Below are 25,296 nucleotides of genomic sequence, written 5' to 3'. Positions count from 1 at the left end.
GCAAACTTGTCACGTACGATAATTGCACAAGTAAGCATATAGAAATAAAAGGTATAACGCTACGCTACGCACGAACGCTTTCGGAGTTTTCGTTTCACTCACAGTTCAGGTTTGTCTTCAGACGGCAATTCCCTCCCCCCACTTCCACCGCTGTACATCTTACAACTTATCTCTTTTCGCGCATTCTCTGAAAGTTGATGTGGTAGTTGATACGTGAAATACCTATTGTGAGTCAATGTCGAGTGGAAGAGACCGCTACGTCGTTATATATTACGTATCTTCCGTCGACGAGGTATACACGTATACGTATTTATTCACATCGCACGTACACGTACGTACGCTGCATCTCTCTCCGCGTACCACCGAGTCGGAGGATCCGATGGAAAATGGTTGAGCTATATAGACGTTTCCACTATGTATCCACCTCAAATGCCATTACTCTAGCTGGTGTACGCTGTCCGTATTATAATCACCTATACCTAATAACTACATACGTTAGGTTCCCCTCTAATCCTACTGACGGATACAAACGTACATAGATATTTCGAACAACTTTCATCCCCCGATGTAACCGCGATTCGCGATACCAATTTTTTATTTTTCCCTCAACAACGAATATCCCAGTTTCTCCTCCCTCGATAATCTGAAACACGGGGAAGCGAAAACGCGACTCGTCGACGAGGATAATCGAGACGCGCGATTCTCCGACGAGAACGAAATTCGGTGGTGTTTCGTAGCCTTCGTTAGTTTGTCAGCCGCATAGACGTCCGCGTTCTCTTACACTCGTTTATCGTCGAAGGCCCGTGCGCGGACGTGCGTGTTCCTTTGATGTCGGGGCCAATGCTAAGCAGCAGCAGCAGCGGCTCGCAAGCCTCAAATACGGTAGCGAGCAATCCATCGTAAGATTAGAAAGTCGGTAACGAATTTTAATACGTGTATATGTGTATAAATATAGTAGCGGTACACCGCGGCAAAGTACATTATATGTACGAGCTTTTTTATTGCACGAAAAGTTTAAACAACGTTTGATACGATGACACGGCGAGAGCGCGACCTTCGGGGTTGAAAAGGATTCGCGGTCAAGAACTTTGACGGTGGACAAGCAAACGCGTAATTCGGGTACCGAGGTTTCGCAAAATTTCTATCCGATTGTAATACGTACACGAAATTTCGTTTCAACGGCAAAAAACGCCTCTCACAATTTCGAGCCAATGAATACCCCGTTACGCGCACGTATCATATTTCAGTTTGGAGTAACGTTGTTGACCGTAATTTCTTTTTTCTTTTTTTTTTTTTTTCATTTATTTAACGCAAGGTCTACAATTATACGCATATGTATACATATATGTATACAACAGAGATGATCGCACATAGCTGCACATATATGCACAGCCGTATACGAGCGGGATAAAATATATTTCTATACCAATTTTTCAACCGTTTCAATTATATCATTGACAAATCCAATCAACCGTGAATATGTACCCTGCAGTCGTGTATCCCCAGTTCGACCGTGTTCGTTGCTTCTCTCACTTCAACGCCCGTATACGTATGTACACTCGGCTCGATCACAAGTGGTGTAGTTAGACGCCGCGCGACGAGATTTAAGTTGGCGCAAAATATCCCCGGGGGAAATTCACCCGCAGAGCACGGTACAGGTGACGATCGCGAGGGGGTTCGACCCGCATCTATCGTACGTCAATTCACCCCAGGGATATTTTGTGCCGACCTACGTTTCATGGCGCGGTTTCTGACCGCACCACTCGTGATCGAGCCGAGTGTACGTGTAAATATACGAATAATATACATACGGTATGTACGTGTACTGCAGTGCAGCTTCGCTCTATAGGTGTATTACATATAGGTGTATATAACTCTGACTGACAGAAGCTCTACCGTCTACATCGTCGAACGCACGTATACGTATATTTATATACATTTATATCCACCTACGCGGGTGAACGCGACGTCACATTCAAAATAAATTCACCTACACATCGCCATTTTTAATTAAATGGGCACCCACCTCTGACTACTCACCTGACTATGTACCTTCTCTCCTCGTATACGATAATTATTACACGCTGCAATATTTCGTTTGCACGGATGTATTTGCCCATGTAGGAATATCGTCATCATCATCGTCATCGTCATCGTGATAATTATCATTGCGATCATCGCTTTACTCCGTTAAGCGCTTCCACCCATACCGATGCTCACGGTTCGGTTCGATTTTTACTGCGTTTACATAAAACTGTGAAATAAAATCTGGCGGTCTATTCGGCGGGCGTACGAAGGGTATCCCCGAACCCCTGTGGCAATACAGTCAGGCTGCTGGTTGCTTCGCCTTTTTGAACAACAAGCGTAATATATTTGCTGAGGGATTCAGTTTCGATTCAACCGACCTCGGGTGTATACGTTGTGTGCACATGTAGCGGCCGAATATCGCGGCAGAAGTATCGGTGTGTGCCGTACATAGAGACATGAGGCATTTCTTGCCAAATCACCTCACCCCCGGAGGGCCTGGTGCCCCCCCTTTTTTTTTTATCGGGAAAAAACAACACGTTCCAAGAGAGGATCGAAATTTTTACATCGGTCTTCGGGGTGACGACCGCTCTCGAATGTCAAAGAATTTTTTCACCAACGTACCCGAAGGTCTCCGACTACGATTTGGCATGAAACGGTACATATATGGTACGGAGGTATATTTTCATTCGGGACAGTATATCTAACTCCCTAATCGATCCCTGCGCAAGTAAAATAATACGGAACTATACACCGTCTCTACTTTATTGCAATTTGTACGTCGATCAAGGTGCGCTGATATATGATATCTTGTGTACCCATTACATACCCGGTATGTCGGTAAACACTGAAATTGCACATGTGTGTATTTATATATTTTAGTTACGTAAATAGGTATGTATACTTATGTACAGCGTGCGACTCCTGTATCCGTGCATCTATAAAGACATTATGTCTATGCCGAAGGTGCTTTATCGTAGGCACAGGTATATCGAGTGTCGGGGAAAATATGTAGGCCGATGAACGTAACTCTGTGTAGTTAGATATGTGCATTAAACGCGGCCATTTTTCTTACTTATATATCGTTACAGAAATCGGATCGTCGCTATATATTCCGGTCCCATAGACTTAAATTCTGGCAAACGATCGCGGGAGATACGGTTTCCTTTGCTCTCATATCGTTATTTCTCTCGCGGAAACGAAATCTTTATTTTTTCTTTTTTTCTCTAGTTTTCTCAAAGTTTTCATTCACCCTCTCCCCTCTTATTTTCTTTCCGCAGGGCCAATTACGGTCAATTAGTATTTAATGGGGTGTATAAACGGTAAATTTACAGTCGCTCGTCTTCGGCTCCAGATGTCGGGGAAAAACGAAGAAATTCACCTTTTCATTCAAAGGTCCCGGATTCGCTCGCTTCGTCGCGAGCGTGTAACGAGGACGGAGTTGGTCAAGAATAGAAAATTTTCCGCACCGACATACAACGGCCACCGAAATCAATTTCTTCGCCACGCGGGGCTGGCTGAGCGAAGATCGTAAATTCCGAGAACAAACCGAATTCCAAAATGTTTCACCGTGTGTGTGTACGAGAATCATGTGTACGTACATATGGGGGAACATGTTTATCTAGTTCAATCTTCGCGACACACAGTAAATAGAATATGGAATCCATGCGGTGGAAATACATATGGGTGGGTAACAGAAAATGTTGTGCAACCGGGCGTGTTGTGTTGCGTTTGCAACGTGCAGTGTTGAGTAGGTACCGTACATGGTCACGGAGTGCAGTATGTACGTACGTACGGCTATGTGTTCGTTGTACATAGAAGCACGTATGTGTACGTACGTACCTAACGCGACGTGTGCGAATGTGAAAATGCCGCGTCACAAGCTTCGTGTACGTAAGTAAGAGACATGTACGTACGCGCACGTATACGTATACGTACGTAAATACGTGGGTATATTAAAGTATATGAAGGTAGATTCGTTGAAAATGGACGCGATTGTACGAAGCAGTGTATAATTGTTATCGTATGCGGTTTGGTATCCCCTGTATCCGCAATCATTATTTGTGTTTGGTAACGAAATGAAACTCTCCTGTGAAATCGCGGGGGTTGAGTCGAGAGCCGAGAGCCGAGAGACGAGAGACGAGAGACGAGAGACGAGAGACGAGAGCCGAGAGAGGCAGCGTGAGCGCGTTGGCCGAGTTCGTGAGGCGGGGCTAAGCGCGGGTCGATATCAAGCACCCCTCAATGGAACCACCCGGGTTCCTCTCTTCCATCCCCCGTTGCGCACCAAAGCACTCTGCTTTATTCAACCTCCCCCAACCCCCCTCCCCCCCATCGCCCATCGCCCCTCGCTTCCTCCCTTTACCCGCCGCACGTCCCCTCTCGCTTCCTCCCACATTTTATCCCCCGTTCGTTCCGTCTCCCTCGTTATATGACTCCCATCTTTTTCTCTCCATCGCACCATCGTATCGAAACTCTCCTTCATCCCCCGACTCTGGATATATATACACACCCACCTCTGTGTGTATATACGATATGGGGTATTTCTTGTCAATTCGACCCAGCTTCTGGACCACACTATTATTTTTTCATTCCTTCTTCTTGTTTCTCTTCTTTGTACGCTCTCGATTAACGAGGTTCAAACGAACGTGTTGCTCTCTCTTCTCTGCCAAGATTGAAAATGTTCAAAGGATTCCCCGCGATTTCTGAATATTTCGCCGCTACCTGAAAAGAGGAGAGAAATGAAAAAAGAAAAAAGAGAAAAAAAAAAAAAAGGAACCACCGTAGCGAGGGTTGAGATCCGGCGGAGTTGACACCTGGAATTTTCCAGTACGCGCGTGCTGCGCAAACCGGACTCATCATTCGCTCTTACATTACACATACATACCTGTGTATATATATATATATATATATATATATATAAAAGTATAACGCGTGCAGGTATATACCTGAGTTTTGTTACGGGTTAAGCCTTTTTATCATCGCACGATTGGCTTCCCCTCACTAACCCGCGAATCCCTAATAGGGGTGAGGGTATATAATACCCGAAGATAAGCGTGCAGGACTCTTTACCGCTGATATCTTTTAGACGCATCTTTTATTTCTTTTTTTCTTTTATACACATTGGTTTTTTTACTTCTCGATCGCGATCATTCGACGTACAGCGAGCGGATAGACGTGTAGCTATACGCCGAACGATACCTACATATATCCCGCGGACGTACGCGGTGCGTTTTATAAATTTAGCTGCATTGTTAACGTGTATATAATACTGTGACAAAATAGACCATGACACCTGCCACTTTGGTGTACGACGTGTAGATAATTTGTATGCTTCAGCCGTGCGTTTCAGTCGTTTCTATAGCTAGATAAAAATATGTATATGTATATACGTGGTCCGATAACTTGTGATGTAAAAGTTACACGAATTGAAAATATAAACGATAATTTTTCGAAGGCAACTTTCGCTGCACCGTAATCGTTCGACCGAACCCCGTAGGAATTGTTTTCTCGCGGTTCCAACGAACTTTCCATCGGTTTGTTATATTTCGTTTACAGTATTCTTTCTTTCTCCCTTGTTATTTTTATACCTTTATTTTTATTTTTTATTTTTTTTATTTTTTTTTACCGGGACAAGAGAAACGCGGCGGTAATTTCCATTAGAATTTTCGTGTTCCCGTATCTCCGCGTACGTTCGCGTATAGTACATTAAAACGGCGTGTTACACCGTCTGTCCTTTCGTTTAATTTTTACCAGCGCTCCCAGGGCGCCCTGCCAACGTTCCTCGAACAACACGTTGTTCGTTATTTATTTATATATATATAGGTATTCGTTTCCGTAGATAAAAAATTTGGGGAACAAAGATCTCGCGGTTATTCGTAGATTGATACACTCCGACGTTAAGATTCTTCGGATTTGCGTAACGCTCGATAATCGAAATTGTGAATGATATCCACCGCGGGGATTTTCTTCGAGAACAACGATCCGTGTATACTCTGTTTTATACACAGGTAACTTTCAGTATATATATACTTACTCCAGATATACACGTATACCATATACCTTTTCGACGTTCGATCATCCGTACCGAGTCGAGGTGGTAAACCCCCATTGGCTTTGATTTGCTCGGTCGAAAACGGGCATCACTCGGGGTCATCAAACCAGAGACGACCGGAGTAATGGCGGAGGCTTACCACGGACAGCGTCAATTCGTCAATAATTTGTCGGTAATTCGTCATTCGTTTCACTTAGCCATTGAAATGGGTATAATCTATACCGCACGAAACGTTGCGTTAGAATGTGTGTGTGTGTAACTTAATTTTGACACACGCATTTTTACGTGTATACACATAGCCGACGTCGTAATAAGACGCGTCACCCTGGAGGGATGTCGTTCGCCTTGTTCCCATTGTCGATAAATTAATTTCCTCAATCGCTGTCGCGTGACTACCTCATGCGTACGATAGTTATACTCACGTATATACTTATTATAAATGCGGCGACGAAACGCTGAAACGTGAGCCTACGGTAAAACGTACTTATTCCAATAGTTACGTTACATTATGTGAGGCGAAACGAGGGATGGATCGAGAGTAAAAAGTATGTACGCACGTAATGCATGTAATATTAATATCATACACGTACATATATATTAGGGGAATACAGAGTGCGCAGTGGCCGGCGTATCAATAATAAAAGATTTCAGCGTATACGGCAGCCTCATGTTTATATGCAACTTTATTTCTTTCGAGTTCTTTCCTTATCTTTTTTCACCTCCTCCGTGTACCGTCTGCGCTTTACTCGCGACTATCGCGTCGTCTCGCTCGCTCGCTCGCTCGTATTTTGCCTCCGAAGGGGGTCCCTTCTACCTCCTCTCTCCTCCCTCCACGGCCACATCCTCGTCCTCATCCTCCTCTTCGTCGGCCCATTAAAATTCTGAGCGCCACGCCGTTGAAAAATTACGCTAGTCCCGTCCTCCTCTTCCTATGCACTCAATCCGATACCCTCCAACGTTCTATCCCTCTCGCGCCACTCGGTTACATCCGATCTTCCCTCCTCTTTTCTTCCTTCCTCCTCCTTCTCTCTTATACCTCTCAGCTTCGCTCGGGCTCGTCTCGCGGTTAACATCACCCAAAGACAGCTTATAGAAATATTCCATCGAGCGTCCGTCGCGTTCGATTCACTTACCTGGAGGGCTCGTTTCGCCTCCGACCTCCACCCTGTGCTAATGCGACGCTACGGATATTTATGTGCTTGAAATGTTAACTAATTTTTTTTTTTTCTTTTTTTCTCTTTTTTTCTTTCGCCGCGCAATGTCGTACGGATTCAGACCTCAACGCAACGTTTTACAAACGGATAGACGCGGTTGTATTTATTCGAAAGGCAAAACGCTCGAGGGCGACGGGAATTTTGTGGCAAATATGGAGTATATAGCTGTATACACGCTGCGCGGTTCGCGGGCTCCGCGGTCTTTTTTTTTTTTTTTTTTTTTTTTTTTTTTTTTTTCGCCGGCCATTTTGTTTTGTCGAAATTGAGTTGTACGACGCATCGTCGACAGATAGCGAAACCTGAATTCCAAATGAAAAATACCAGGAGGGCTCTTTTTATTGCGTTGCCAAAATTTTTACGACCTTTTCCTCTTCACCGGCGAACCCCCGTACCCCCGACCGTTGTACCGACGACGTCCTCCTCAACCGCCCAAAATTACGCGCGTTTTGCACGCGCGACAAATATTATTTCATTTATATATACATTTACGCGTACGTGCGTGGATAGAGTTTTTTTTTCACATATCCAGATAACGCGAAGACGAGGTATTCGATCTCGTCTTATACGGTTGACGACGACGACGATGCGCCTGTATGTTTGCGTCCCAGGAAATGGCAGCAGCCCCCGATAGCGCCGACTTCATTTTTATCAAATCATCTATTTTCCCTCACGGAGAAACTGGAATTTCCAGAAACGGGCGTATCGGAATTATAACAAAAAGTCGGACCGGCGAAACATCGAAACGAACGCAGAGACACAGCAAACGATGTGGAATTTCGAAAACAATTATTCGCATCATTTTTTGCGATTCCCTTTCTTTCAATTTTTCGTTACACCGTCTCCACTTTTTTTTTTTTATGTGTACGGGCCGTATACTGATATAAATACCTATACATCGTTTTTATTATTGACTTTTCCAGGTTTCATACCCCAGAGGGTTGTAATTCCGGGGAACAGAAATCTGCGCGATATTTTTGTAAACAAGAAAATACGCTGAAAGAAACACAGAGAGAGAGAGAGAGAAAAGAATGGTTCAATTTCACCCCTAAAACGATCGCCCACTCACCCTCGCCCACCCTTATGTACAAGCTGCAACAATAATATATGGCCAGACGTATGCGCGTACATATATGTATATCCAAACCACACGTATAATTCACTGCGCCCCGTCGACGTGGTAATCAAATTTCATTCCCGCGTAGAGCTAATCTTGTTTTATCTTCACGTTAAATGCCCAAATGACAACGTTGAAAATTCGTCCAGCAAAACTAACTGAAACATCTGGCCGTACACTGCACGATAATTCTCTACTACATACATATACATAAGCGGATATTTCCCTCCTGTATACGCGAGGGGAAAAAGAAAGTTTCTCTTTTCTGGTTAACGCGAGCAAGACGGGTGTCGTTGTTTCCTTATTGTATATGCATAATACCGAACGCCACATTATACTCAAAGCTCAACCTCGAAACTCTTCGTTCTTCAAACTTCCCGACCCCCTCCCCTCAAACTCTTGACTCTAAACTCGGCGGTGATCCTCAGCTGGAGCTTTCTGCGGGCAAGACCGGAATCCCTCCCCGTTAATGACCAGCGGACCAATTTATTCGTGGTCCCTCGGGGACTGCGGACCGTGTGATGTATACGTATAGCACATCGTACGCACACGTTCACTTCTGCCGAACACAGATAAGTTTATGGTACGTAGAATGTACGTAGGAAACGAGCGCACGTACGCATACCTGAGCAATCGAATTAGTCAACGCGTCAAAACTCCAAGCACCGTGTGACGCATGTATTCAGGATACACCGTGGCGAGGATTAGAAATCCTGCATTTCGATGGCGAATCGTTAACACGAGTAACGTCGAGCGCGTTTCTCCATTTGTATTCCCATAGATATTATCCATGGAGTGGAACGTACAACGGGATAACGCGCCGTGTAATAATTTCGTCGTCGGTTTTCTCATTTCGTCCTTGTCCTTCGCCACGGGAGGTACATATACATGTATAGTTTCGTTGAAATGTTTTTTTTTTCGTTCTTCGACATCGATATCGCTGCATTGATGTGGACTACCGTGCATAGAAACTCGTACGAGAATAATCGATATCAATGGCATATCAATTCGCCGCCGTACTGCGATGTATCTACACAATTACATTATTCGCGATGAAAAAAATTTCATTGTGAAACACGTTGATAATTTTTTTTTTTTGTTTGTCAAATTATTCTCGTCGTTCCAAAAAATACGAAAGAGAGAGAGAGAGAAAAGGTAGAGAGAAAAAGAGAGAAGAGAGGATTTTCAAGTTCTCTGGAGAAGCAATTTTCTCCCTCCTCTCGCATATTATTGTATATATATTTTATACCTGTAACGGAATTCATTTCCTCAACTCTCGTTACCTTTCTCTTACGTACGTACGTCAAATGTATACAAAAACCTATATACTGCGAAATACTTGGGGGGGGGGGTACGTTCATCGTCCGATGCTAAAGGGAGAAAATGAGAGAACGAGGGGTAAGTTTGAGGGAAGAGGTCATTCTCGAAGCCCGTCACGTTCCGACGCCACCGAGGGTGCTCGCGGCATGTGGTCCCACCACCCCTGCTATCCCCCCCCCTCCCTTTCAACCCCCTTTTACTCCGTACTGTAGGTGTGTTACGTACGTACACAGTTTTGTACCTATGTAATACGTACAGGCCTTTATGTACGTCGCGGCGGTTCTCGCGGAAGGTCCTCGTAGGAGAATCGGTGTGTCGGAGCGAGAAAATTGTCGGCCATTCGAATAGCGTCGTCCCGTTCTTCTCCCGGGCCTTCCGCTGGCCCTCATCTTTACCACCGGAAAAAAAACCCGGTGTTGTTCAGAACGAAAAGATTTCCACAACTCAACGGCGAATATCGATGAAAAATTGCGGAGGCGTCCGAACGGATTCCGAATCGCGTGAAAATCAGACCACAGTTTCGACAGAGGGCTGGGCAAAATGATTCCGCAAATCGCGAACCCGAATCCCCGGAACTTGTTTGTTCGGTTATACGCTGACCCTCTTAATGGAACCGGGAGAAGGCCCGGATACCTGGGCCCCGAAGTGGAGAAGTACGGTACGGCGGTGTTGAAACGGACAAAAAGTCCACACGATGCGTACGATTACATAGAAAAGCCGTGCACTGGAAGTGGAGGAAGTGCAGATGGGGAAGGGACGAGGTGGACGAAGGGGGAGAAGAGGACGGGGGGGGGGGGGTCGTCGGCCCCTTCAAAACCCGGAGCAACCCCCGCTTAACTTTACCCTTGTTATAAATACTAATTGCTCTATACAAACGCCCCGAAAAGTGTTTAACGTATATATAATATGTTTTGTTTTTTCCCTTCGTTTCGTTTCGGCACGTCGGCTTTGCGCGCCTCGTGATTCGATGATCCTGACCTCGCGTCGACGACGTTTCCACCGCAGAGGTGAGCTCGTTATCTCTGATATACGGTAAAGTGGTTTTAGTTTTAGCGAGTCGCATTCATATCCATTGTAATTACGTAACTCCCGCAGTGTACGTACGTGTATATTCCGGGCGGGTATATAGGCAGTTAAATTGATTACTAATTACACATTATTGATGATCGTGCGGAGGGTGATTAACGAAGAGACGTAAATTTTGCGGTATATGCCCAACGATTGGACGGAAGGACGTAGTTCGCCCGTAAACAGGTGTGTATCCAATTTCGGGTCGTATAATCAGCGCCATAGTTCACGTACGCTTATACGTACGGGTACGTATGTATTCGCGTACATATACGTCCGTGCGAATTATAGTACGTACATGCGTATACACACGCAGGTGTACACGTGTACGTGCGAAGGAAACGATTGCCGATATTTTTATTCAAGCGAAATTGGTAATTTGCTCGTTCCGCCAATTTTCGCAATTTTCCACGTCGTACCGACACGAGTTTTGGCGTAGCGAAATGTGCGGGTGGAAGGGGGACTCTGACCCTCGATATACGCGTACCGTACGGTAGACAATAGTCACACGCGACTCTCTCTCTCTCTCACTCTCTCTTTGTGTACTCCACTCTCATTTTACTCATTTTCCCTCTTTCCCTCGTTCCCTCTTCATTGATTCGTGGCGGACCGCGACAATGAATCATGTACGGTAGCCCACCGCGTTTGCAGCTGGCCAACGTAAAATCATCTTGTCAAAATTACACGTATATTTTTACCTATAGGTATATATTCGACGCAACAATAATCGGAAGTTTTGGTAAATTTTAATGGAGAAAATATGCGCATTCATTTCATCGGTATAAAAAATACGACACGCACTTTTAGCGCCTTTGTTCGGAATCAGCTGGTGGCGTTCACATGTAAATGTAAAAAAAAAAAAAAATAATCGTTCCCGATTATCGCGACGGTGTACAAAGTGCGTGTAAAAGCGATACAGATTATTGGGGAGAATGTGTACATTGTGCAGGAGGGAAACCCGCATCGGTTATTTGTAAAATTGAAAAAGAACTAACGAAAGAAAATGAAACAAAAGTCAGTCAGTCAGTTATGTGTGGCCAACATACGGAGTTCGGGAGGAATCGTTCTCGCGGCCAACGAAACATGGTATTTACCTCCCTTCGTGCAACGCAGTTTGTATACATGTATAGAGAGCAAACAATTATTGATGTAACGTTCGCTGTTGCCGCAGCTGTCCTCACCGAGTGCAGTGTTTCTACAAATATTATTTGGTATAATAACAGGTGACGAACTCTTGATTAAAAAACTTGAATCTACTTCTCTTTTTTATTTTTTTCTCTCTCGTTTTTTCCTCGCCCCAAGCGACCGTAATCACCGACGAAGCTACGGATACGAAAGTCGTGTGCAATATTTTTCGAATTACGTTCGGTATATAAAGATTCCTTCACATATTCGCTCGTCTCGTATCGTTGTGACGAAGAAGAGGAAGCTCGCGGAAAGCTTCTACACGTATATCAATCGTAACGCTATTTTGTTGGGAATCGTTCTCTTATCCGGAAATCGGCGAACCGTCTACCCATTTCCGTCGGACGTTGTGCGGAGATTCCTTCGGATGTAAATATACATGAAAAAATATTTTTTTTTCTCCTCTCTCTCTCTCTCTCACGAAACCCCATGAAACCCGCGACCGGACAGCCAGAAGCTGCGGGGCGTGGAGGGTTGAAAAATTACCAGATAATGGATTAGTCCGCTGACAGATGGCCGCCACACCGAGAGAGATAGAAGCGAGAGTGAAAATCGGGGGAGGGGTCGAACGGGGTCATGCGCCAGGGGTTGGAAAAAGGACGAACGGACGATGACGACGACGACGACGACCGTGCACAGGGAAAAACGCATCGAATCAACCGAAATTCCACGTAACGCGAAACCCGCCAATATTTCCGTAGTGCGAAAATTTCGGTAGACGTCGCTCGGTGCGTGTATCGCTTTGATACGAGAAAAAGACGGCCTCCGAACCGAGGGGGTGAAAAGGGTCGAGTCGAACTAACCGCGAGATATATCGAAATATCGAGAGAGCTTTCGGGGGCTGTATGTATACCGGACGCCTAACTACGGGGGGATCGACGTTCGAGGGTCTTTGAGGGTGAAAAAAAGAAAGGCAAAAAAATTTCGACGAGAGTTAGCCACTCGATGACGTTCAACGACTACACCGGTATAATATACCGGTGGAGATCAATGGGGCAAAAAACAGGACGACGACCGGCGAATTAGATGCCCATGGGAAAAATAATCTCACCTAGAGGATTGATTGATCCTGTGTACGAACTTTTTCTGTCTACGTCTGTCCGTTCGATTCTCATCTACGAATTGTATACATAATCAGGCTGTGAAAATTTTTGACTTATGGAAAAGCTAGGTAATTCCGATGATCGTTACATCTGTGAACTCCAGAGTAATTGAGTTATTTGTATTTTGTTATAGCGGAAGAGGAGGAGAAAAAGGTGCCGTCAAACCTGCACGGCGGAGTTTCATCGCCGTAAAGAGTTTCGACGCGTCATTCTCGTCGTTTATTTTTATTTTTTATTTTTTTTTGTTTTATTTTTTTTTTGGTTTCTTTTTTAATGTACTTGGCGCTACGTCGGAGCAAGTCTCTCAATCCGACCCGACTTAAGCTCACCTAACAAAACTAAAAGAAAACCAGAAGCAAAGGAAATCAAACAGAGGTGGATTTGTAGAGACGAGGAGCGAGCGAGAAGCATAAGATCTGCTTCGTAGAGGAATAAGACTGCACACGGGGTGTAACGATCCGAGAAAAGGAAGAGCAAAAACGTGGCGGTGGGATGAATAAAATAATAACAAAAAGAAACGAGAGAAAGAATAAGAAGGAGAGAAAAAAAAAAAAAAAAAAAAAAAGGGAAAAAGGGTAGAGAAAATAGTGTACAGAAGCGGAAAGAGTATAATAAGAACAAAACGAAAATAAAGAATAAAAGTAGAGAATGAGTAAAGTAGAAGAACAAGATGAAAAGTAAAATAAAAAAAGAAAAAAAAAAAAAAAAAAAAAACAGTAAGATAATCAAAAAAGGAAGAAAGGAGAAAAGGAAGGAAATAAGATGGCTGCATCCCTGCGCGCACAAATAAAAGGTAAAAACAAAAGGAATGAGAAAAAGACTGTGTGGCGTAACAAAAGATACAAAAGATACCGCACCACCACACGAGAAATAAGGAGAGAGGAAGAGCTATACGAAGGAATATGAAGAAAGCGAGGAAGTTGCAGAGTGCAGCGTATACCGTACCCCCATCTTTCTTTATCCCTTTCGCTTTCTTTCTCTTTGCCTGCTCACGTTCTCCACCGGCGGACTATCCTCATCCTTACAAGGCCCCTCCTCAAACAATAAGTAACTACGGCATATTTTTATTTTTCATTCTCTTACCTTTAACTACCGATTAACTCCGGTCGGGAGAAGCCGCACACCGCATAGAACGCTGGATTACCTTTTCAGGCAAACTAACGAAAGGTGCATTGTATTTATTCGCACGTTTCCTTTGGGCCCCGTGGCACATCTCATTCCGGTTAGACATACCTCCGAACTGCAGGGATCGTTCCCATTCGGCTAGCGAATAAAAAGAAAAATAATCGCCCGACGCGTCTGAAACGTGCTTCTGACAAGCGTCGCTGAAAAAGGTATACCCATATTATATCTCCTTACACCGTATTAATTTAACAATGCCAAACTAGTAATATAATAATCTAATATGTAAGATACTCGTATAATAACGCAGCCTATGGACTGCGATAAAGTCTTAATTAGCACGGCTTCCCAACTAATTGATATTAATTACGCTGTTGCTGCAGAATTAACGCCAGGCTAACGGTTATCTTCGTCTGTTATCTAACGACCCGACTCGCCGGTGTAGCTCAACTTATAGCACAGTCAAACCGCGGAGTTGGAATCGAGTCCTCGTCTCAACGGCAACGGCGGCGGCGGCGGCGGCGGCGGTCCTTCCCTCTCGCTTCTACTTTGACCACATTCTACCCACTGACCGCAGGTAAGCTGATGGTGGCCGCTGTAAAAGGTAACTACACGTAAACGCGTCTTACAAAAGCATGTACAAAAATTACACTCGTTTTTTTTTGTTCCCCTCCCCCTCATTCTCGCTGAAGAACAACGCTACAAACATCTTACGCCTGGTCGAAAAAAGAGCGATGAAAATTTTCACCTTCGTTATTGAGAAAATACGTGATAATTGAAATTGCGATCGAGTTCGTTAAACAATCATTCAGATTCATCCGATTGTAAAAGATCGTAAATCTTAATAGGCTCTTTCGCATCGACTTTGAAAACACGAGGCATACGCGGAATATTTAGCGCGATTTATGCAACGATATAAAAATTCAGCGTACGTGTACCGGGAACCGGAATTACCGAGCGTGACGGATTAAGCCGAGCTGTGTGCAGCTTGATATAATAAAATTACCATCGAATAAAAGAGAGGAAAAAAAGAACGGAAACAAAACCCGATGGCGGAGAAAAAAGAAATATTACAAAAAGAATTTATCGATGAAAAAAAAAACACCAACAAAACGAAAAAGCACATCATCCCGCAAATGTATCCGAACGATGTAACAACACCATCCACAAAGCAGCGACATGAATCGTACGTGATCCTCCCGTTCCCGTACGGCTTTCAACATGGGGTCGTGTGTGTACGGCGGGGCGGAGGGCGGGGGGGGCCGGGCCACGGTTGAATACGGTTCTCTTATACACAAGGCATATCGTGTACATGCGACGTAAGTATGTACAAAGCTTATAAAAGTTTGTACGTACGTATACCTATATCCGTGAGCGTTGCGAGCGGGGCAGGAGGGATATAAACCGATTTTGTGCCAATAATGAATTCAACAGCTGCCCCAAGTGCCAAAGTGATTTCGATGTAAATCACTTCATCTTTGGGCGCAGGTATATTTGATCGTACAACCGGCGCGCGGTCGCCGCTACTGCACCAGAGGCGTTTATGGGTATGCATTATACCTACGTGGAAGGATGGAGGATACATAGGTAAGTAAACTCGTGTACGTACACGTGCGCGGATCCTTGTATATATATATACATACGTACATACGTATACCGGAGGCAGTTTCTCTGCTTGGACTTAATTACTACGATTAGCGCCGGAGGAAGAGGTGTCTCCCCGACCTCCTCCCCTGGTGTGCGCGCGCGGTATACAGTATGTAGAGCCTCTGTGTCGTTTCAGATGTATGTACACACGACGGTGGATATATATATATAGGCACACCAACCACCCATATCCGTACATATTACGTACAGTCGTCCGACGTCATCTCTATACACAAGCGCCGCCGCGGACTCCCGTAGGGGTGTTCGGTAGGGAAACGGGGAAAGGGGATCCCCGGGGGTTGAAACTGGGGCCGCTGCTGCTGCTGCTGCTTCTGCTGGTGCTGCCGCTGCCGCTGGAACTAACCGAGGGCGAGGGAAGAGAAAGAGGAAGAGGAGGAAGTGGAGTGCGAGCGAACGAGTGAACGAGCAAGCGAGTGAGAGAATGGGCGAGTGAGTACCTTCCACCACCCCCAATTTCCAACCCCCCTTTATTCTCCTCTTATCCCCACCCCCGCTAAGAGTTACCATTGGCGTAGCGATCGAAGCCGTGGATTTTTTTTAACTAGACACCCTGTGGATACATTTCTCCCAAAAAAGTCGTGTATGGTGTACGCTGCGATGGAAAAAAGTATGGGCAAAATCTAGAGGCTTTTCGTGACAAAGAACGCTCGTTTTGCCAGAAGGTGAGAATAAAAAAAAGGGCGTTGGGAAGATGGAAGTTTTATATCGGGGGTGTTTTATCAATTTTTTGAAACACAGCGATCCTTGTTATTATGTTCTGAAAATAACGCGTTACAGAGCGTAGGTTTTCTTCGGTATCGTGTTTAGGTATACGCCATTGAAAACCCAGCGGTTTCGAGTGTTGCTAGGATACACCCTTCGCAACCCCTGACATCCGACAAAGACGAAGAATACGAGGTAGAAGAAGATGGAGGCGAGCTTCCTCTTCAATCTTCGAACACTCACTCGGTTTAACTGTGTGAGTTTGTTACACGGGGCGTAGAGTTATACCACACCGATGTCTCGCCTGTATACGTTCACGACGTTCACGGTGTGGTGTAGGGTCGCCGCGAAGAATACTCTGTCGTAGCTCGGAAAAGATGCCTGAAGGGGCAAGGAAACAAAAAAAAAAAAGTAGGAAAAAAAGAAGAGGAGAACGATGAAGAACAGAGAAACGAAAAAAAAAAGCACACAGAGATGAATAAAAAGGTAAGGAAAGAGGAATTTGGCATCTACGAGTTGTTTAGTAGATGCCAGCGATCCTTGAAATGGATATTTGTTCCAGTTAATGTGACGGGTGACCGATATAAACGTCACGTAAATCTGAAAAGATTCGAATATATCTCTCATAGCTCTGAAAGTCCCTGTGAGTATAGATCATTGGACGGTGTAAACTTATAGTTTATCCAAACTCATCGACTGCTAGTTGGAGAGAAATTCCGTGTAACGAATAGCGAAGATTACCGAAGGTTCAAAAGTTTGAAAGAACAGTAAGGAAAATCGGTAACTGTTCTTTTTTTTTTGTTGTCCATATTCCTGTTCTACGACTGCTGGCTTTTCAAAATGAACAAGAAATAGAGAAAAAAGAAGGGAAAGGAGAACCGCAGGTTTCTCATTTTCTTTTTTTCTCTATACCGATAGGAGTAGAGTGAAGAGGTTGTACGTTATCGATTGTTGAAATGAGAAATTTTTCTCGAAAAGCCGTTTTGTCAAAGATTGCGCAGAAATATCAACCAACGTGTATTCGAGGAGATATTGAAGTAGTAAAGAATAAGAAACGAGGATCGCGCGTCGTGTTTGCCGCCGAGTTAACTTTTGATTGGATTATACCGACGCCCTCCCGTAGAGACCCTTCACCCCTCCTGCACAGCGGACCCATAGCAAACCGAGCAGGTTGTCATCCAACACGAAACGCCGACTGGCAAATCCAGTAGTTTCTCTTCCCTCAAAGGCGCCCACGTCTTTTGTTTCTTTTATCTCCTTCTCTCCTTTCCCTCACCTTCCATGTTCTTTTCTACCTTCCATTTCCACTCCTTTTATTCTTTTTAAACGAGTGTACGCAGCCCGCCTGGGCGAACAGGATCGCCGATACGTGACACCCGCCGTCGGTTGACCCTTCCTTTTTTTTTTTTGCTTTTTCTTTTTCTTTTGATTCCTTTTATTTTCACTCCTTTTTTTTTCTCCTTGCTTTTCACGTTCTCAATTTCTTTCTTTTTTGTATTTAGTCTTTTTGGTGAATTTATTTTTTCCCATTGTAACTTCTTCTCGCTTCATTTGTGTTGTTCTCTGTGCGCGCTAACGCACTCATGCTACTTTACTCTTCGCTCCTTCTTTCTTATTCTCTTTTTTTCAACCACTTTAAACCTTTCCATTATTCTTCATCTTTGTGCTGCCTGCATCGGAGCGTTTAACACGTTGACGTGAATGCGTGGCATCGAGTAAATAGAATGAAAAAATAAAAGAGAGAAAAACCAACCAAAAAAACAACAATTAATTGAAAATAAGAAACGGAAATGAAGGAGTGAAGCTAAAAAGCAAAAAATAAGAAAAAAAAATCGCCCCACTCAATTCCTGCTTCCGTCTTATTATTTTATACACATCCTCGCAGCTCGACGGTGTTTCGGCCTCGTGTACATGTATCTGTAGGGAAGCCAAAAAATATCATGTCTCGATAACGCCTGACGCGAAATCGAAGCTAATAACGTACGTCGTTCGTATAGCAATCCGGCGACCGAGTGGAGCGCGGGGCAATCGGATAAGAGGTGAGTTCAAAGGCTCGTGCGAATCACCTCGGCTCTTACACGCAGCCTTATGGATTTAAGTGCCCCGCGAGTTCCCGCACGTAAGATGGTATACACGTATACACGGGTATACGTATGTTCGTTCGTACGGTCGGTATATAATACTTTATTATAGGTATGTGGAGCCCTCGGGTTCGCGAAACTCGTTGTCTTTCTATTTAAGGCTCGTTCCTAGTTGAGAGAGCTGGTCCTTCGGTTCGCGCGGCCTTTTTTGTATCATTTGCCGTAGGCTTCATCTCGAAGTAGGTAGGCATATAACATGCTGGGTGGGCCTCTGCCGAGTGTCTGGAGGCTTTGAGACGAGGAGGAATTCATCGGGAATGAAGTGAGCGCGAGAGAGTCAGGGGGATGAACGAACGAACCACCGATGCTGCTGCCGCTGCCGCTGCTTCTGCCGCTGATGCTGATGCTGCTGCTGCAGTCAACGCGCGAGTTTGGCATCCTCTTTCAGGGAGAGCGACGGAGAAGGAAATATAGGAGAAAAGGTGGAGTGATAAGAAAAGACGGAGTATACCAGCCGAGGGACAAAGGACTTGTCAGGTAGCAGCCGCCCTTCCCAACAAAGACCCTTCCTATTTCGTGCCTCTTTATTTTATTTTACCTTGTTTTATTTTTTTTCCGCTCACTTTTTCTCTCCTTCCACCATCCTCAATTTTTCTCCCCCCCCCCCCCCTTCTGTTTTTGTTTTCTTACATATTCATTTTCGAAAGCGATAGAGCGAGATGTTGACACTGATCTTTGCGCGCGTCACGTCACACATTCGTTCGGTAACTGGTGTTTTTCGAATTTTCCGAAAAAAATTCGTGAAAATTGAACTCTGAAAGATGGCTTATACGGATTTTCATTTGGAACAATTTCCGCCTCGCCCGTCTCGAAATTCAACGATGGGCTTGCTCATCGATCGCCACTGGCTTTGGCGAGAAGATTGATAGACTGTAAGGCTCGACGGTATTGCCCTTAATCTTACCAATCTCTCAAAATTAATACGATGGGCTTGCTCGTGTTAATTGACGGAATATATTTCGATTCGAACAGCTGCGATCTTCGGCTCCTGGTCGTTTTTTTGTTGCAATCTTTTTCAACAACGCTCGATCACTCGTGGATTTTTGGGGCCTAGGTATTCATCGTAAAGCGTTCGAAAAGGTATCCTTGCGGAAAACATATGTATACCTACCCTTCTACCATGAGACTGAAAGTTTTATTATTTTAGGACCCGAAAGTTCTCGACCTTCGTTGCTATTGCAGCTATACATACGTATAACACGTTCAGCAGAAGTCGTAAAATTTTCACCAAAATTATGAAGAAAACGCTGCCTGCCCCCAGGAAGTTGTCGGTGTGATTTAGTCGACGGAAATATCCTAGTTCGATTCTCGAGCAATAATCTCATCATAAAAGTCTCGACCTGACGGTAAAAAGAAACCCAAAAAAAAAAATGGGAGGAGAAGAGAAAAGATCGTGACGCAGAGGGGAAAACGGAGGGAGAAAAATCCAAATGAGAAATAATCGCAGATGCAGGGCGAAAGAAGTATAAGGGCGAGAGCGAGGGCGACGAGGGGAGCGAGGGCGATGGTAAGGGTGTACGAACGCTTCGGAATACTCGCGCCCCAACGACTAATGGAAATAAGTTTTTCACCCCTCTGGCAACTCTCCGGGCTTTCCAGGGGCGCCTCCTCGAAGTAGAGGAGACAAATTTGTGCCATGCTTTTCACCGAATTAGAAGATAAATATTACTGACTTACCTCACCCGAGCTTAACTCACGTATAGGTATTATACAGTTCAAAGCTCGATATCTGCCTCTTTATAAGGGGGGAAAGAAGGTAACTACCTGCGTATATTATCTCTTGTTTTTGTATCATTTTTCTTTATTCTTCCAGATTAGGATCAAGGATGTTCATCTCCAGATGAACGCCTTTATACCCAGAATGGACGAGACTCTCGGAACACCTTTTCGTATATATATTTTTACGGTATTATACGAACAAAGTGGTATTTAACGTGTTTAGAAGTGTGAAAGACCGTCGGTTCGGGTGATAAAAAAAAAAAAAAAAAAGGAAAAGAAAAGAAAAATACATGGAAAAAAGAAAACCCAATCCCCTGAAACTGTGAAATCGAGACGTTCCGCATTAGTTAAAAAACTTACTACCACAAAAATACCAAGCTTATTTCGATTACGTGGTCGTCCAGGCGTGGATATTGGATAAGTAATATAACCTTACTGAAGGGCCAAAGTGGGCGAGTCATACCTCGGAAGGAGATGACGACCGACACTCGATGAAATAAACTTCTTCAAAACCCTCGAGTGAAGAAAAATAAATAAATATATAAAGCCGTCATCCTGACGGTAACTTTTTCCGAACCCTTTTTCTCAAGCGCTCATCCACAACGCAACGGAAAGAAAGTTTTTAAATTATTATCAAGTAAAATTTTATTTATTCAAAAATAAGTTTGTCATCGACAACGATTCGATAAACGCGCTCAACCCTTTCAACCTTTAGAGTAATTGGCGGTTCCTTTCTGATCCACCCTGTATCATGTGGTGAATACATAACTCATTCGAATTGAAGTTATCAAATTTCGTCTAGAGGCCGAAATCGTTGGACATATTGTAACGTAGTAAATACCTAGCTGTGTAGATCAGCGGAAGGCATGAAAAGGGAAATCGAGATGAGTTGAAATTTTAGGGTTTCGCTTGGGTGACGAAGGAAAAGCATCGTTTACCCAAGAATTTCGATTCATTTTATGAGCGCTTTGTGTACCCTTCACATACAGGTATTAAAGTATACATATGTAATATATACAATTTCATATAAATCTATGTACATATATTTTATATGTATTTTCTCACCCCACCGTCAGCTCGGGGGTGAGGAAATGCTGGGTATAGAGAAGGAAGGTATAAAACAAATGGGACACGACCTCCCCCTCGTGTTGGTGAAACATGACAATAATACGATATGAGGCTACAAGCCACAGAATATAGCATAACCCGGCTGAACCACCAGCCCTTGGTGCAGTTCACAGTGAGAAAGAGCGAGAGAATAAACGCGCGGTTAAACAGAGAAGGAAATAATAGGGTCTCGGGTATTATTGTGGGCTCAGGGTTGTAGATTGTAGCCACTAGCGAAGGGTATAAACGAGCGCCAGCTTGAGCCAATTTGAACCTCATTTCTCGTTATTGACTTTGCCTTTTTTTCCTTCCTTCCTTCCTTCCTTCCTTCCTTCCTACCTTTCTTCCATCATCTACGCTTTCCCCGCCACCCAGGACTACCACAGGTCAGAGTTTCATCGCTCCCGGTAATCCCTTCGACCGGGTTGAAGCGGAAAACAGACACGCGAAATCAAAAAAAAAAACAAAAAACCGTAGAATATAAATTTCTACGTTCCTTAATAATCGGCGATAATCTCTGTATTTTATGCTCAAATAATTCTCCTCCCTCGACGTTGTAAAAATGTAAACTCCTGATCCATTCGTTCGGCAAACTGATAGAATTTTTCCGAATCGAAGAATGTTGAAACCTTTCCATAATACAAACGATACAGCGTCGTACGGGAAAACCAAATTTGTCAAGTATATCATCGATGAAATTATTCAATTTGTTTGGCTATCTAAAAAATAATCTTTGATAGGGCAAAGCTTTTTTTCTATGTTACCAATGAAACTATAGATTTTTGCTTAAAGAGAAAAGAAAAACTTTCTGTTTGTGCGTACCTGCAGAATTGTGTAGTATGTTATAAGTATTTCTGTGTATATTGCTGGCGATTGTTATTAGCACTCCAACTAATATAGCGGAAAAACTCCGGGTTGGCTAAGCAATTCCATCGGTAAGTCGTAAATTCTTGGTTCGCCCCTCGACCCCATGGGGAACCCCCCGTGTCGTTTCAGGACCCTTCTTATAGCTACCCCTGGTAAAGAAATGAAACAACCTAGCCTTAGGACTCTGGAACTGACAACAAGGATCCCTTCGAATAATAACGAACGCAGAAGGTATAATAAAGCAGGTATTGTCCTGGATATTTAGACGCCGATTCTTGTGGCCTACTGTTGCGACAGTTAGTATATTATAAACTGTTTATTAAGCCTATTTTGAAAGCAGCTCGCTTTCGCTATTATACTTGTTTAATTTAGTATAAGATGCTTCTGCACAATGATGACAATTTTCATAATTCAGAGTTACATCTACAAGATAGCTTGATTAAATTATCCTAAATCCGTGTTCAAAATTAATAACCGTAACGAGCGCGCCAGTACTTCAGATACCGCCATGCCACTATAAATATTATGGGGTAACCAATTTTTTCATTTGCTATTCATTCCATTTTTTTGGTAAAAGGTATATAAGTATAGAGGAACTAAAGCTGCAAATATTTCGGATTACTCCTATGTAATAAAAATATCTTGTAGTCGATGTCCGTCAAGTGAGGCTACTACGCGTGGAGCTGAATTCATTATGTTAGATCCCGAACTCCTACCCGCCTGCAGATGTTGAAAAGGTATTTCGTTTGATGTTCGTAACCCCGTCCAGTATTCAAATTGAACGACCCAAAAGCGAGTCTGGTGTGATTCCATTCATTTTTTCAACTTCGATTCGAAGCATAGAAACTGCTCCCTCGTTGAATCAACTATTTCCGGTGAAACTGTAAAAGCCAGCATGCCCCGATCGTGTCAAGGAAAACTCTGGGTTTTACGACCCTCTAGAAAGTGGAATTTATCTTCAGCTTGCACGACTTTGGTATTTTACTCGTCAGTTACTAACAAACACATGTACACGTGTATTACGATATTACATGAAAACTCAGTAGATTTGACCTGCTCATAGCTCGTTCGAAATTATAATCATCCCATAACTTTTTTTCCGAACAGAGGCTGTGAAATTTCTTGCAAGTCTATCGTTATACCCTCGTTTCAATCTCGACACAACGATAAGGTGTCGTGAAAAATCAATCATTGCAAGAATTCGTTCCGTTAAAATATATTAGAATTTTTTATTATTGAATATTCGAAAGTTGCATAAAATTAAAGAAAAGCATTACACACAATCATCTACATTTCGATATAAAAACAGTATTTACGTGAAAATTTTCAAAACGATGTAGCTTTTATTGTTAGTGCAGTTCGGAGAACTCTATTTCGTTTCATGGCCGTGCGACACCGGACTCGTTCTCCTTGATCAGATTAATCGACTAGAATAAGAATTTTTCATTAGATTTATAGATTAAAAATAAGTAATCGATACGTTACAATATACATATAAATTTGTACTTTAAATCCAAAGTAAATAAACAGTACACGCTAGTAGGGAAAAGAAAATATATGAAGGGATGACCTTTCGAATTATCGTGTTGGAACTGCAGGATTATAGACATTTTGAATGTTTTACGATAAAACAATTGTTATTATTAAGAATAATGAACTTACCAAAATCTATGGATGTGGTCTTCAACCTTTCTGATACCATGATTACAGCATTATCTTTCTGGGCGAGATTTTTCGAACAGCCATCGTGTAGTAATTCTATCTCGTCGCAATCTGAAATATTTGTGAATAGATGTGTTGGAACTGTAGAAATGCAGAAATTTTGAATGCCTTATGATAAAAAATTGTTATTATTAAGAATAACGAACTGACCAAGATCTATAGTCTTCAACCTTTCTCGTATTGTGGTTACAGCATGATCTTTGTCAACGAGATTTTTCCAAGAGCCATCCGGTAATAATTGTATCTCGTTGGAATTTGGTAAGAGCTTTTTTGAGTCTAGAATACTTTGGAAATAGGCGTCGATAATTAAATTATCAGGATGGGCAGGCTCTTCGCAAACCGGACAACTCCATGTACTTTCTGAATGATTTGCGTTTACTAACATAAAGCATAAACCGTCAAAGCACTGCAAATGCGAACATGTTGGGGTTTGACATGGAATGCGCATCCTAATTTTACCCAGCGGACATGCTAACGATACTTTAAAAAATATTGGCGTCAGTTCATCCTCCACGTCTGAATTTAATTGTCTTTTTACTAAAATCAAAGAAACATAAATAAATAGAATATTCAAGATTCTCAATGAACTGTTTACAAATTCAAACTCTTCAGGATTTCGTGTAACAAAAGTTCACCGAATCTATAGCAGATTAATTTGCGTACTCACTCAAATCACGCGTGTAATCGGAACACCTGATTTTGCTATGTTTTAATTTTGTTAAGTACTCCTTCGACGTCGATTCTACTTCAGAATTTAATTCCCCCACACTAGCCAAATAACTTGACAGCATTTTTGTCGAACCAACTGTTTTCGGAAGACCTTTGACACTCTGTTTCACAGGTACACTGTGTGTGAGACTACTTATCTGTGGATGAGGAAATCACGCTAATCCATTCCACTGAAGTATACAGTTGTTATCATTATCTCACCGGACGATTCGGCAAAATAGCCCAAACTGGACAATCCTCACAATCAGTCTGTCATTCTATAATCCAGGAACAAAACTGTGAAATTCAACATACGCAAGTTGTTACGAGGAGAACCCGAATTTGACCTCCCTTCTGAAAGTGTAATTTATCTTTACATCGAACGAAATAGTTTAACGTTCCCTCCAACATTTACCAGCAAATACAATTGTATCAGAATATTTGACAGTTATTATTA

At 43.2% G+C, this 25,296-nt stretch overlaps 1 protein-coding gene and 1 long non-coding RNA gene across 17 annotated transcripts in view; one reads left to right on the top strand and one right to left on the bottom strand.

The window, feature by feature from the left end:
- The window catches only part of LOC110117168, a 28,823-nt gene extending 5,243 nt beyond the window's left edge, over positions 1 to 23,580 (top strand). For 2 of the 15 annotated variants that reach the window (XR_007278038.1, XR_007278037.1), the window contains 4 exons: positions 13,217 to 14,417; positions 14,589 to 15,792; positions 15,989 to 20,472; positions 20,530 to 23,580. This is a non-coding gene — a long non-coding RNA (uncharacterized LOC110117168). Of the gene's footprint in view, positions 1 to 9,911; positions 13,152 to 13,216; positions 14,418 to 14,588; positions 15,793 to 15,988; positions 20,473 to 20,529 lie in introns of those variants that run through there. The other 13 variants (XR_007278036.1, XR_007278040.1, XR_007278045.1 and 10 more) reach the window with 13 other exon arrangements.
- A 9-nt stretch (positions 23,581 to 23,589) lies between these two features.
- Positions 23,590 to 25,290, bottom strand: LOC105688931 (E3 SUMO-protein ligase PIAS2-like). Of its 2 annotated transcripts, XM_012405576.3 has the most exons (4): positions 24,799 to 25,290; positions 24,282 to 24,668; positions 24,072 to 24,182; positions 23,593 to 23,836 (listed from the first exon to the last, which is right to left on the bottom strand). In XM_012405576.3, the coding sequence occupies exons 1-4, from the start codon at positions 24,920 to 24,922 to the stop codon at positions 23,829 to 23,831; spliced, it is 630 nt and encodes a 209-aa protein (XP_012260999.2). In that variant the 5' UTR covers positions 24,923 to 25,290; the 3' UTR covers positions 23,593 to 23,828. The 2 variants fall into 2 exon arrangements, with proteins under 2 accessions (XP_048509981.1, XP_012260999.2); XM_048654024.1 differs by having other exon boundaries at positions 23,590 to 24,182.
- Between the last annotated feature and the right edge of the window lie 6 nt (positions 25,291 to 25,296).

Source organism: Athalia rosae, chromosome 4 (assembly GCF_917208135.1).
Source record: "Athalia rosae chromosome 4, iyAthRosa1.1, whole genome shotgun sequence".
NCBI classification, from domain to species: Eukaryota; Metazoa; Arthropoda; class Insecta; order Hymenoptera; family Athaliidae; genus Athalia; species Athalia rosae.
The sequence above is the reverse complement of the archived record's forward strand: the minus strand, read 5'-3'. Positions and strand labels throughout refer to the sequence as shown.

Bases quoted from the DNA above. Each gene is read 5' to 3' on its own strand.
- LOC105688931 (XM_048654024.1), bottom strand. From the start codon at position 24,922: ATGCTGTCAAGTTATTTGGCTAGTGTGGGGGAATTAAATTCTGAAGTA. The intron at 24,669-24,798 runs GTGAGTACGCAA...CTTTGATTTTAG, and splicing joins CGATTACACGCGTGATTTGA to TAAAAAGACAATTAAATTCA. The intron at 24,183-24,281 runs GTCAGTTCGTTA...CAAATATTTCAG, and splicing joins GTTGAAGACTATAGATCTTG to ATTGCGACGAGATAGAATTA.